Source organism: Bufo bufo, chromosome 6, assembly GCF_905171765.1.
Source record: "Bufo bufo chromosome 6, aBufBuf1.1, whole genome shotgun sequence".
Lineage (NCBI taxonomy): Eukaryota > Metazoa > Chordata > Amphibia > Anura > Bufonidae > Bufo > Bufo bufo.
The window spans coordinates 135716755-135729483 of NC_053394.1; the positions used below are offsets into that span (position 1 = coordinate 135716755).

Consider the following 12729-nt stretch of genomic DNA (forward strand, 5'->3'; position numbering starts at 1 on the left):
GCACCCTCCTTAAAAGAGGAATTGAAAACCATGATTCAGGAAGAGATCCGTTCATCCCTGGCCCACCTGTCCACTAATCCCCCCGACTTGCCGCAACCTAAGAGGAAGCGGGCTAGGTCTCCATCCCCTTCGGACCTAGAAGTTATGGCGGATGAAAGTGCCCACTCCGTTAGGTCATGGGAAGAGGGGGAGAGAGTCTCTGATACAGACTCAGTGGATGACGGTCGTAGATATTACTTTTCTACAGAAGAAATGTCCGACCTATTAAAGGCAGTAAGGTCGACCATGGGCGTGGAGGAAGTGCAACGTACCCATTCAGTACAAGAAGAAATGTTTGGGGGCCTAAGAGTCAAGAAAACTCGTGTGTTCCCCATTAACGAGAGTATTAGGGATATGGTCCTTGATGAGTGGGCAGATCCAGAAAGACGTCTGGGAGTCCCGGCTGCGTTCAAAAATAGATTGCTTTTTGATCCAGAGGAATCTAAAATTTTCAATGAAATTCCCAAGATCGATGTACAGGTGGCCAAAGTGAACAAGAAAACATCTCTCCCATTTGAAGATACCTCCCAACTTAAAGATTTAATGGATCGTAAAGCGGACAGTCTTCTCAGGAAATCCTGGGAGGCGTCCATGTTCAATATTAAAACCAATATTGCGGCTACCTCAGTCGCCCGATCCATGTATCTTTGGTTGGGAGAATTGGAAACTCATATTAAAGATAGAACATCTAGGGAACAAATTCTTAGTTCTCTCCCTCTTTTAAAATCCGCCACGGCCTTCCTGGCGGATGCCTCTGCCGAATTAGTCCGATTCTCTGCCAGAGACGCGGCACTTTCCAATGCAGCCAGAAGAGCCCTCTGGATGAAGTGCTGGTCGGGGGACAAGACGTCTAAATTGAAGCTCTGTTCCATACCCTTTTCTGGAGAATATGTGTTTGGCCCGGTGCTAGATAAGATTCTAGAGAAGGCCGCGGACAGAAAGAAGGGGTTTCCGGAAGATCGCCCCTCCAGACGCCGGTATCCTTTTCGCCCCTCCTCGGGTCAAGAAAAAAGCTACAGGGGGAAAGGGAAATCAGGACGTTGGAGCTATCCAAAAGGAGGAAGAGGAAGAGGCCAATCCTTCTCCCACCCAAAATCCTCCGATAAGCAATGACGTCGGGGTGGGGGGAAGACTCTCAAGATTCCTGGGGTCATGGGAATCCATCTCCCAGAACCCCTGGATTTCCAAGGTAGTCGGGGCAGGCTACCAAATAGAGTGGTCTTCAAGACCTCCAAACAAATTTTCACTGACACGGTTCCAAATGAACCTTTGGCAAGGAGTCCAGAAACTTCACTTAATGAATGTAATCTCACCGGTCCCGCCTCCAGAAAGAGGCAGGGGTTTCTATTCAACCCTATTTCTAATCAGGAAGAAAGAAGGCACTTTTCGGACTATCATAAACCTGAAACCACTAAACAGGTTCATCCGTTATCAGAAATTCAGGATGGAGACCCTAGCATCTACAATCCCTCTGCTAAGCAAAGACGTCTTCATGTGCACAATAGACCTACAAGACTCTTATTACCACATTCCCATTCACACCGACTCACAGAAGTTTCTCCGGTTTGCAATCCAGGATATATCAGGGAACGTCCATCACTACCAGTTCAGGGCCCTTCCCTTCGGGATTTCATCTGCGCCAAGAATATTTACCAAAGTAGTGGTAGAGATGGTCGCCTTTGCCCGAAGACAGGGACTTATGATCCCTTATTTGGACGATTTCCTTCTAGTCAGCGAAAGTCTCCGCCAAATCAGTTCGAACCTGAGGCTTTTTCTCTCCATCCTAGACGATCTGGGGTGGATCGTGAACAAAGGAAAGTCCGTCCTCACCCCCTCAAGGGAAGTTCGTTTCTTAGGGATGATCCTAGACTCCCGAAAGCAAGCGGTATTCCTACCTCGAGACAAAATATCAGTTCTCCAACAAAAGATCAGGTCCTTTCAGAAAAGAAGATCTTGCTCTATCAGAGAGGCGATGAGTCTGCTGGGCCTGCTAACATCTTGTATTCTGGCAGTTCCCTGGTGTCAAATACACTTCAGACCCCTACAGTCCTGGATCCTGAGTGTCTGGAACAAGTGCCAATCCTCTCTAGATCATCAAGTAAGTCCACCAACTCAGATTCTGCAGTCCCTAAATTGGTGGAAAGACCACGGAAACTTATCACGGGGAAATCTGTGGCAGAAGACTCCCCAGGTCCAGGTAATAACAGACGCAAGTCTGTCCGGCTGGGGTGCAAAGGTGGGGGATCGTATGTTCCAGGGCACTTGGCCAGATTCGATCAGATCCCAGTCATCGAACTTCAGGGAACTGAGAGCAGTTTGGGAGGTGTTAAAGGTAGCAGAGGAAATGTTGTCGTCATCATCACATAAAAGTGCTGTCGGACAACACTACGGCCATTGCCTACCTCTCCCATCAAGGGGGAACACGGTCCGTAACCCTACAAGCACTGTCAACAAAAATCTTTGCTTGGGCAGAACAGAATGTGGCCTCGATATTGGCAGTTCATCTGAAGGGAATACTAAATCAGGAAGCGGATTTTCTCAGTCGCCACAGAATCGACCATACAGAATGGTCTCTAAGTCCAGAAATATTCGGGCTAGTAGTAAGGAAATGGGGGATGCCCGACGTGGATCTGTTTGCCACCAGGGCAAACTCAAAGGTGGAAACATTCTGTTCCCTAAACCCCAGGGACAGACCTCATGCCTTAGACGCCTTCGCCATTCTTTGGCATTGGAATCTGTGCTATGCCTTCCCTCCACTTCCTCTAATTCCGAAGGTGGTACAAAAAATTCTCCAAGACAAGGCCACGGTGATTGTGATCGCTCCCCTATGGCCAAAGAGAAGCTGGTTCTCATCCCTCCAAAAATTTTCCCTACAAGATCCATGGCTCCTTCCTGTGCGGGGGGATCTACTCCAGCAGGGTCCAGTTCTACACCCAAACCCGCAGTTTCTGAAATTGGCGGCTTGGATCCTGAGTCCCAAACCCTGAAGCTTCAGGGCCTGTCAGACGAAGTTATTGCTACTTTGAAAGCCTCCAGAAAGAAGGTAACGTCAGCAATTTACCTTAAGATCTGGAAACGTTTTTGTTCCTGGAGTGGGGATGAATCGCCACATTTGCGTAAACCCAACATCCAAAGAATACTGGATTTCCTACAGCAAGGTCTGGACCTGGGACTTAGACCCTCTACCTTGAAGGTCCAAATCTCAGCCCTAGGTTGTTTCTTTGACCAAGATATAGCCGGCCATCGTTGGATCAAAAGATTCATTAAGGCGGCGACGAGGCTCCGCCCAACGATCACCGCCCGTGTCCCTTCCTGGGATCTGAACGTCGTTCTTACAGGCCTTACTTTACCACCCTTTGAACCCATGTCTGACTGTCCAATAAAATTATGGTCCTTGAAAACGGCCTTCTTAATTGCGATAACTTCGGCCCACAGAGTAGGGGAATTACAAGCCCTATCAATCAGGGAACCCTACCTCCGTATTCTAGATGATAGAATTATTCTCCGTCTGGACCCCTCTAATGACACAGAATCGGCGTTTCACTCTCTGGACGTTAGACGTGCAGTCCTAAACTATATCACGGTGACGGGGAAGTTTAGGAAATCTGACAATCTACTAGTCCTTTTTGGAGGAAGATTTAAGGGCCAAAAAGCCTCCCGGTCCTCTATAGCTAGATGGCTCAAAGAAGCCATTAGTCTTTGTTACCAAATACAAAACCTTACATGTCCAGTCAACATTAGGGCCCATTCCACTCGGGCCATGTCTTCCTCTCAGGCGGAGAGAGCTGGGGCTTCTCTGGAGGAAATCTGTCGTGCTGCCACTTGGTCCAGCATTCATACATTTATAAAGCACTATCGCCTGGATCTTTCCAGATCTTCTGATCTGTCCTTCGGGCGGAAAGTCCTCCAGGCTGTAGCCCCCCCTTAACTGATATATTTTTTATCTCCTTGTATGCCGTCGTGATGATGCTATGGAAAAACCGGAATTAGTCTTACCGGTAATTCTGTTTCCATGAGATCATCACGACGGCACGTTATTCCCTCCCCTATGATTTAAATCGTTTTTGACCTAGTAGGTCTCTAGAAGGTATGAAGTAATACATTTGTTTCACTATTTTCCACCACCGGGTTGCTCTGTGTGATTTTGGAAACACTGGTGTTGATGGTGGGAGGAGGGTATTTAACCTTTCTCTGTTCCTGCCCCTACAGAGGTCAGGGGTCAATCTCCTTGTATGCCGTCGTGATGATCTCATGGAAACAGAATTACCGGTAAGACTAATTCCGTTTTTTTTTCTATTGACCTCTGTGGGATCCTGTTTAAATTCTATATAAGTCAACCTAACCTTTTGGCTTGCTTGGTCAAACTGTGTTTGGTCTTTCTTTTTAAGACCTGCCAGATATCCCATGATTCTGCCTCTCAGCACCGCTTTGGAAGCGTTCCAGAAAAGGTTTGGCGTTTCCAGGTGATTCACGTTATCTGATTTTATATTCCTCCCACCAAATAGTTAACTTTTCCACAAACTCTTCCCTGGCGCAGAGCTGTGAGGGGAATCGCCATATGAAATCCGGTCCCCTAGGAAAGTCATCACTAACCACTAGTGTTACCGGCGCGTGATCTGATATCACAATGTCCCCTATATCCGATAGTTTTACCCTATGCACTAAATTGTGGGTCACTAGTAAATAATCTATACGAGACCAGGAATTTTGGGAATGAGAATAGAAAGTATAACTGCTATCATCAGGGTGAGTTCGTCACCAGTCATCTACCAGTCCCCCGCCCACCAATAACTGCTGTAATGCTTTGTCCTGGGAGTTCTCCCCCCCCCCCCCCCCCCCCCCCACCTTTCCTTCCACTCTCTTCCGATCTGCCACACTATGTAGAACCGCATTAAAATCACCTACAATCTTATTTATGCATGAATCACCTAGCAGCCTCAATTCCAGATCTTTTAGGAAGGAAGAGTTCCCCGTATTGGGACAGTATACATTGTGTATGCTATATTGCGTATTCTGCACCTGTAATAAAATATGTGCCCATCTTCCCTGAGAATCATTGGTCTGTGATAAAACCTGGCAGTTCAATTGCTTATTGATAAGCGTTATTACCCCCGCCTTTCGGTTGAGTGACGGGGACCCTACCACTCTGCCCACCCATAACTTTTTCATTCTATCAAAATCCTGCTCCTCAAGATGGGTCTCTTGCAGGAGAACCACATCTGGCTTGAGTTTTTTAAGGTGCCGTAGAACCATCCACCTTTTTATGGGGTGATTTCAAACCCTTAATATTCCAAGTTATCACTTTCATGTCTGTCGCCTGTTTGTTTTTGTTTGTTTTTGTTTGTTTTTGTTTGTTTTTGTTTGTTTTTGTTTGTTTTTGTTTGTTTTTGTTTGTTTTTGTTTGTTTTTGTTTGTTTTTGTTTGTTTTTGTTTGTTTTTGTTTGTTTTTGTTTGTTTTTGTTTTTTTTTTCCCCTCCTTTGGAGTTTTACAACCTAACGAGCCAGGGGTCCACGTCACTCACCGAAAAGGCCCAGAGAGATCCCTTGCAAATAAACAAACAGATAAACAAATGTTAGATCACCAACAATTTTTCGTTCTTCTGTAACGCACTCTTAACGCCACTACCCTCACACTCCTTTACACTCCTCCAATTACAGCCACTTAAACTACTATAGTAACTTCCCTTTTTTTCTGGGTTGCAGCTTCCTCCCACCATATTAACTAGGAAGTTAATCCTACTTTTCCCGCTAGAGGTCTCTCCACTAAAAATGCTGAACCTTCGCCTGTGGCTATCTACGATGTAACTAATACCATCTACCTCAAGTATAGCATTTCGCTGGTACTACAATTGACATATATTGAAAACATAACTTGGTGGACCGAACTGAAGCCCTCCCCAACATAGACGTAATACCAGATCAATACCACCAACATAACCCAGTAGATGAATCAGTCCCACAGGAACCTTGTAATATCTTATACATCTCCTAATAGCAAGACGAGGGACATAAATCATCTCCTAGGGTAGGAGTCTGCTCTTCTGCCCGAGAATCTTCGCCCCCTTGCTCCGGGCTCTGCATACTCTTTCTCTCCCTCTTCTCCGCTCCAGGTCACTTGGATTTTCTGCGCCATATGAACCTCTTCCTCCTCTCTGGTCTTCTCCCATAGGTTCCCCTGGGTTCTGTATGGATTTAATCCACTCTTCTGCTGCTGCCGGATCATGATAGACCGTGCTGGATCCGTTAGAGTGTAGTACCCTCAGCTTTGCGGGATATTGTAATTGAAACCTGCGGCCCTTTTGATGTAGTAGAGTGCAGACGCGGCTAAACTCTCTCCTCTTCCTGGCCACGGCCGCAGAGTAGTCTCCAAACAGTAGCACAGAATGTCCCAGCAACTTTAATGGGCCTTTCTTAGCTCTATACGCTCTTAGCAGGGCTTCTTTGTCACAATAGTCTAGGTATTTCATAATGACCTGGCGTGGTTTAGGACCTAGGCCTCTTGACGCTCCTGTCTGCTCCTGCTGCTCCTCCATTAACGGGCCTATTCTATGCGCCCTCTCCACTTTACAGCGCCCCTCTAATCCCAGTGCCTTTGGCAGGTCTTTCTCACAAATGTCCATCAGGGCCTGCGGTTTAAACTTCTCAGGTAACCCCAACAAACGCAGGTTACTCCTTCTGGACCGGTTTTGCAGATCTTCTACCCGGTCATATAAAATCGCATTCTGTTTGGAAAGCTCATTCATTTTGTGGTTACATGCAGCTGCTTCGTTTTCAGCCCTTGACATTCTCTGCTCCATCTCCTCCAGCCTCATGTCATGCTGGGAGACTGCCTCATGTAGCTGCTGTAGCGATGCAGACAAAGTTGTGGTGAGTGTGTCCCTGATGTCTGGGGCTAAATGTCGGGCCACCTCTATAGCCAGCCGCTTATAATCAATATCCATTGAGGGATTCTGCTGGTCAGCATGTTCCTCTATCTTACCGCCTTCCAGCAGTACTTGTGTCAGCGGAGAGGGGGAAGAAGGGCGCGAGTCCGCCATCTTGCCGAGCGCGCCGTCCATTTCTCTACCCCATCCTCTGGAGATCCTCTTTTTGCCGCTCCGTAACAAGTAACGGTCCATATACTTATGGACTCTGGGTGTTCAGGGACCGGGACGCACCTGTTGCAGCCCCCTATCGCCGGTATATTACAAGCGGGATGTATTAATTGGTGAGAGGTCACCGGAGCTCCTTCACGCTGCCTCCTGCATCCCAGTGCCGGAACCGTAAGTATTTTATTTTGACCTGCGCTGGGGACATGGCACTGAAGGGGGACAGCCGGCAATGGATGGCATGGAGGGGCTGATGGCAGTGGGGGGACATGGTGGGGCGGAGCTGATGGCACTGGGGGATAATGGAGCTGATGCACTTGGGCTGATCGCACGGGGGAATGAAGGGTGTTGGGGACTGATGGCAAGGGGTCTGAGTTTTTATAAAGGTAAACAGTCTATTAATTTTTTCTTATTAGATTACTCGATTAATCGATAGAATACTCGATTACTAAAATAATTGTTTACTGCAGCCCTACTGTTAACCCTCGATGTGTTAATTGAAAAAAATGGATTAAAATGGAAAACCTGCCAAAAAAGTGAAATTTAGAAATGTCATCTCCATTTTTCTTTAAGTCTAGTGGAACACCTAAAGGGTTAACAAAGTTTGTAAAATCAGTTTTGAGTAACTTAAGGGGTGTAGTTTCTACAATGGGGTCATTTATGGGGGGTTTCCACTATGTAAGCCTCACAAAGTGACTTCAGAACTGAACTGGTCCTTTAAAAAGTGGTTTTTGGAAATGTTCTTAATTTTAAGAATTGCTTCTAAACTCCTAAGGCCCCTTTTACACGGGCGAGTATTCCGCGCCGGTGCAATGCGTGAGGTGAACGCATTGCACCCGCACTGAATCCTGACCCATTCATTTCTACGGGGCTGTGCACACGAGAGGTGATTTTCACGCATCACTTGTGCGTTGCGAGAAAATCGCAGCATGCTCCTCTTTGTGCGTTTTTCACGTAACGCAGGCCCCATAGAAATGAATAGGGTTGCATGAAAATCGCAAGCAAGTGCGGATGCAGTGCGATTTTTCACGCACGGTTGCTAGGTGAAGATCTGGATGGGGACCCGATCATTATTAGTTCCCCTTATAACATGGTTATAAGGGAAAATAATAGCATTCTGAATACAGAATGCATAGTAAAATAGGGCTGGAGGGGTTAAATTTTTTTTTACATTTTTAACTCCCCTTAATCCACTTGTTCGCGCAGCCGACATCTCTTCTGTCTTCATCTGTGAGCAATAGGACTTTTGATGATGTCACTGCGCTCATCACATGATCCATCACCATGGTAAAAGATCATGTGATGAGCGCAGTGACGTCATCAAAGGTACTTTTCCTCAAAGAAGAAGACAGAAGAGATGACGGCTGCATGAATAAGTGGATTAAGGTGAGTTAAATTATTTTTTTTTACCCCCTCCAGCCCTATTGTACTATGCATTCTGTATTCAGAATGCTATTATTTTCCCTTATAACCATGTTATAAGGGGAAATAATACAATCTACACTACAACTAACCCAAACCTGAACTTCTGTGAAGAAGTTCGGGTCTGGGTACCACAGTCGGTTTTTTATCACGCGCGTGCAAAACACATTGCAAGCGCGCAATAAAAACTGAACGCAATCGCAGTCAAAACTGACTGCAATTGCGTTCCTACTCGCGCGGGTTTGCCGCAATGCACCGGGACGCATCCGGACTTAATCCGGACACGCCCGTGTGAAAGAGGCCTAAGCCTTCTAACGTCCTAAAAAAATAAATGAAATATTTACAAAATGATGCTAACATTAAGTAGACATATGGGGAATGCTAAGTAATATTTTATGAGGTATCGCTTTCTGTTTTAAAAGCAGAGAAATTGAAATTTTTTAATTTGTGAATTTTTCTAAATTTTCGATTATTTTATAAATAAAGGTGAAATATATTGACTCAAATCTACCACTATCATGAAGTACAATGTGTCACGAGAAAACAGTCTCAGAATGGCCTGAATAAGTAAAAGCGTTCCAAAGTTATTACCACAAAGTGACGCATGTCAGATTTGCAAAATTAGGCTCTGTCAGGAAGCATGTGAAGTGGTTAAGGACGCAAATTCCGCCATACATATACGGCGGTGGTTGCAAAGGGGTTAAAGCCACTTTTCTGGTGCTAGAGAGATGATGATAAATTCTACAATATTTCCACAATATTCTAATTTTCCGAGATACTGATTTTGGGTTTTCATTAGCTGCAAAAGAAACTCTTGCATTCGATCACTCTGTGGAATGAATATATAAATGAGTTTCACTTTTTGAAATGAATTACTGAAATCAAACTTTTCGGTGATATTCTAATTTATTGAGATGTAACTGTTAAATTCCATTTGTTGAAGAGAGACAACCCCTTTTAGTAGACTCGGGGTTGTCTCACACCAGGACATATTCATAATACAGGCAAATGACAGAAAACTCATGCAAGAATATGGGTCATGTAAAGTCCCAATAGAAATGATTTACAATGGGAAAGCTGCTTAGTGAGCACACTGACAGCTTGTCCTGGTGCTCCCTCCACACTTCACTTGTGTGCTTGTATGTTATTCACATTGGGGACTGTACAAGCCTTAGGTGTGACTTTATGCTTTTTTTTGTTGTTGTGTTTTTATTTTTTTATTGTGATTGTTTATTGCTTTTAACTCCCCTTGTGTCCTGTGTTATATGGTGTCATAAAAGATTTGTCGGTGTGCACAGGTACTTTGTGTTCCTCTTATTGTATTTATATTGAAGTTATGTGTAAACACAAGTTGCACCCGATTTCTTCAGTTACTTTGGCTGATTTCCGTGTGGTCCCTGCCAACTTATTATTATTGTTATTATTATTTCTCCATATTTTATACTACAGTCACTCCCAGAGCTGCTGTGGAGCATTTGATGGACCAGTCCTGGGCTGGTTGTGTAGGCCAGTGATGGGATTGTGAATCTGTGAGCTGCGGGGTATCATCTACTTCTCCTCTGTGTCCCGCAGGTGATGTGTTCATGGCTGCTGTTCTGCTTCTCCCTCCTTTATGAAGCCAGCGCGTTCTATGTCCCAGGTGTGGCACCAATGAATTTCCACCAAAATGACCCTGTAGAAATAAAGGTAAGCTGATACCTGGTGCCAGGATCTACGGTAACACCCGCCAGGCACTCATGGGTGCTGATCCCTGTGATCTCTTCTTCTGCAGGCTGTGAAGCTGACCAGCTCCCGGACTCAGCTGCCTTATGAATATTACTCTCTGCCATTCTGCAGTCCACTGAAGGTCACTTACAAAGCGGAAAATCTGGGTAAGGGGCACTGTGGGTGCACTATTTGTTTCATTGGTGGGTAAGGTAATCAGAATACATCTCTTCCTCTGCTCTCTATTCTGGCTGATAATGGGGTGACTCTGAACACCACTCCTCCTTTTTTCTTAGTCTATAACCTCCATATGGCTTATCCGTGTAGATAGTCAAGGTTTGCAGTCCATCCCTGCCATCTCCTAGTCCAGGGCAGTGAATGTAAGGCCTGTTGCGTGCAGCGCGATTTTTGTCTGGCTGTTTCTGCCAAATTTCAGTGACAGAACTCATTATCGTTAATGGGACTAGACGGCATTCCGATAGCGTCCAGCAGTGTCTGATCCATCAGGCTGTCCTCGGCCGGAACAGCCTGCCAGATGGGTGAACGCTGGTGTGCAACTAGCCTAACTCTATTCCCTGTCGATTTTTCTCCATCACTAGGTGAAGTCTTGAGGGGCGACAGAATCGTTAACACCCTCTTCAAGGTGTCGATGAACAATAACAAGAAATGTGAGATTTTGTGCAACACTCCCAGCAGCCCCCTGGTGCTTAATGCAGGAGAGAGCAAACTGATTGCAGAGCGCATACAGGAGGACTACTACGTGCACTTGTGAGTCCGTCCATCTTCATTGTATTAGAACATGAATCTGAAAGGCCTCTCCATTATCGCTGCGACGCAAGTAGAGATGTATCCAGTGGACACCCATTGCCTTTCATTAGTCTCCCCTCTTGAAATGGCAGCGGTGGAGGAGCCCTTTAATGGCATGTTCACACAGAACGGATAAACTGTTTGTGAGCACAAAATCTGGATGAGATTTTGACAGATCTTCTCCACTTACTACATTTAAAAAAAAATCTGCATGGAAATTGACCCACAAGCAGATTTTGAATCTGTATCATGTAAATGTTTGCGGGGTTTCAACACTGATTTCGCTCTTTGCAATACATAGGGTAAAATCCACAGGGAATTTGCGACAGATTTTCCGCCACATATCGCATCCCGTGTGGACGCATTGTAAGAAGTGATAAACTGATTCTGTGTAACACCAAATGTCTGCTGCCCCATAATGCGGAAGATCCTGGAATGATATCAAATTTTGTGTGTACCTGGTTTTAGAATAGCAGACAATCTACCCGTGGCCACCAGGCTGGACATTCATCTTGGCCATGATGAGGACGATAAGAAGAAGGAGCGAGATGTTCAGTTTGAGCATGGCTATAGACTGGGATTCACTGACAACAACAAGGTATCTCTCCAAAGTATTTTAAAAATGGAAGAAAAAATTGTTGCCAATAGTCTTTAAAAAGAAAAAAGTACAGTTTTGTGTACACGGCTCTAGCATGGTGCCTATGGTGTCCTTAGAAATACACCCTGTGGTGTCTGGTCCTACAGTCTTGTGCTCTGCCTTATCCTCTTGGAAAGTTAGACAGTGTAACAGGAGGCAGAAGGAGCCGAGTTGCTCATGTTCATAGGATCAGTCTACACCAATACATACCATAGCATAAAAGATTTAGTAAAGTATATACACCTACATTTATCTGCCATAGTAATAATGCCACCTTTCGTCTTTCAGTTTTATATCCACAATCACTTGTCGTTCTATTTGTACTTCCATCGAGAAGAGGTGGAAGAAAACCAAGAGCCAATATTTAGGGTGGTGAGGTTCGAGGTCGTCCCTCAGAGCATCAAAATGGAAGGTAATGAAATGGGAAAATGTGACTTAGTAGGATTGTCATGATACCAAAATTTTGATTCAATTTCGATACCATAAAAAGTATTGCGATACTCAATACCACTCGAAAAAAAAATAAACTCCAAAAAAGCTGCGTGCATTCCACATTTTATGGAACGTCCGGCCCACAATAGAACTATCCTATTTTTTGGGGGGACAAGGTGACACAAAAAATGGCGAATCGCCCATTTTATATTTTTTTCTGTTACAGCGTTCACTGCATAGTAGATATTTTTTTATTTTATATTTTAATAGTTTGCACTTTTTTGGGCGTGGTGATATGTAATGATTTTTTTATTTTATTATTGTTTATATATTTTCTATGTAAAATTGGGAAAGGGGGCAATTTAGAACCCTTGTCCTATTAGGGTGAATAGGATTTTACACTCTCCATGCTTCGATGTGCTTTGTGCACACAGCAGCAGGGAGCTTACCATGGCAGCCAAGGCTTCAGTAGCGTCCTGGCTGCCATGGTAACCGATCGGAGCACCACGGTTTCACTGCTGGGGCTCCGATCGGAAGCTACTACTGCACCACCAATGGGAAGGGGAGGGGAGGACCCTGTGGCCACTGTGCCACCAATGA

General features: G+C 45.1%; 1 protein-coding gene across 1 annotated transcript in view; it reads left to right on the forward strand.

Moving 5' to 3' along the window:
- The window catches only part of TM9SF4 (transmembrane 9 superfamily member 4), a 34012-nt gene that overhangs the window by 13243 nt on the left and 8040 nt on the right, over nt 1–12729 (forward strand). The window contains exons 2-6 of the mRNA XM_040439128.1: nt 10122–10235; nt 10321–10420; nt 10853–11021; nt 11529–11658; nt 11986–12109. Of these exons, the coding sequence (XP_040295062.1) occupies nt 10122–10235; nt 10321–10420; nt 10853–11021; nt 11529–11658; nt 11986–12109 (637 nt within the window). The remainder of the gene's footprint in view (nt 1–10121; nt 10236–10320; nt 10421–10852; nt 11022–11528; nt 11659–11985; nt 12110–12729) is intronic.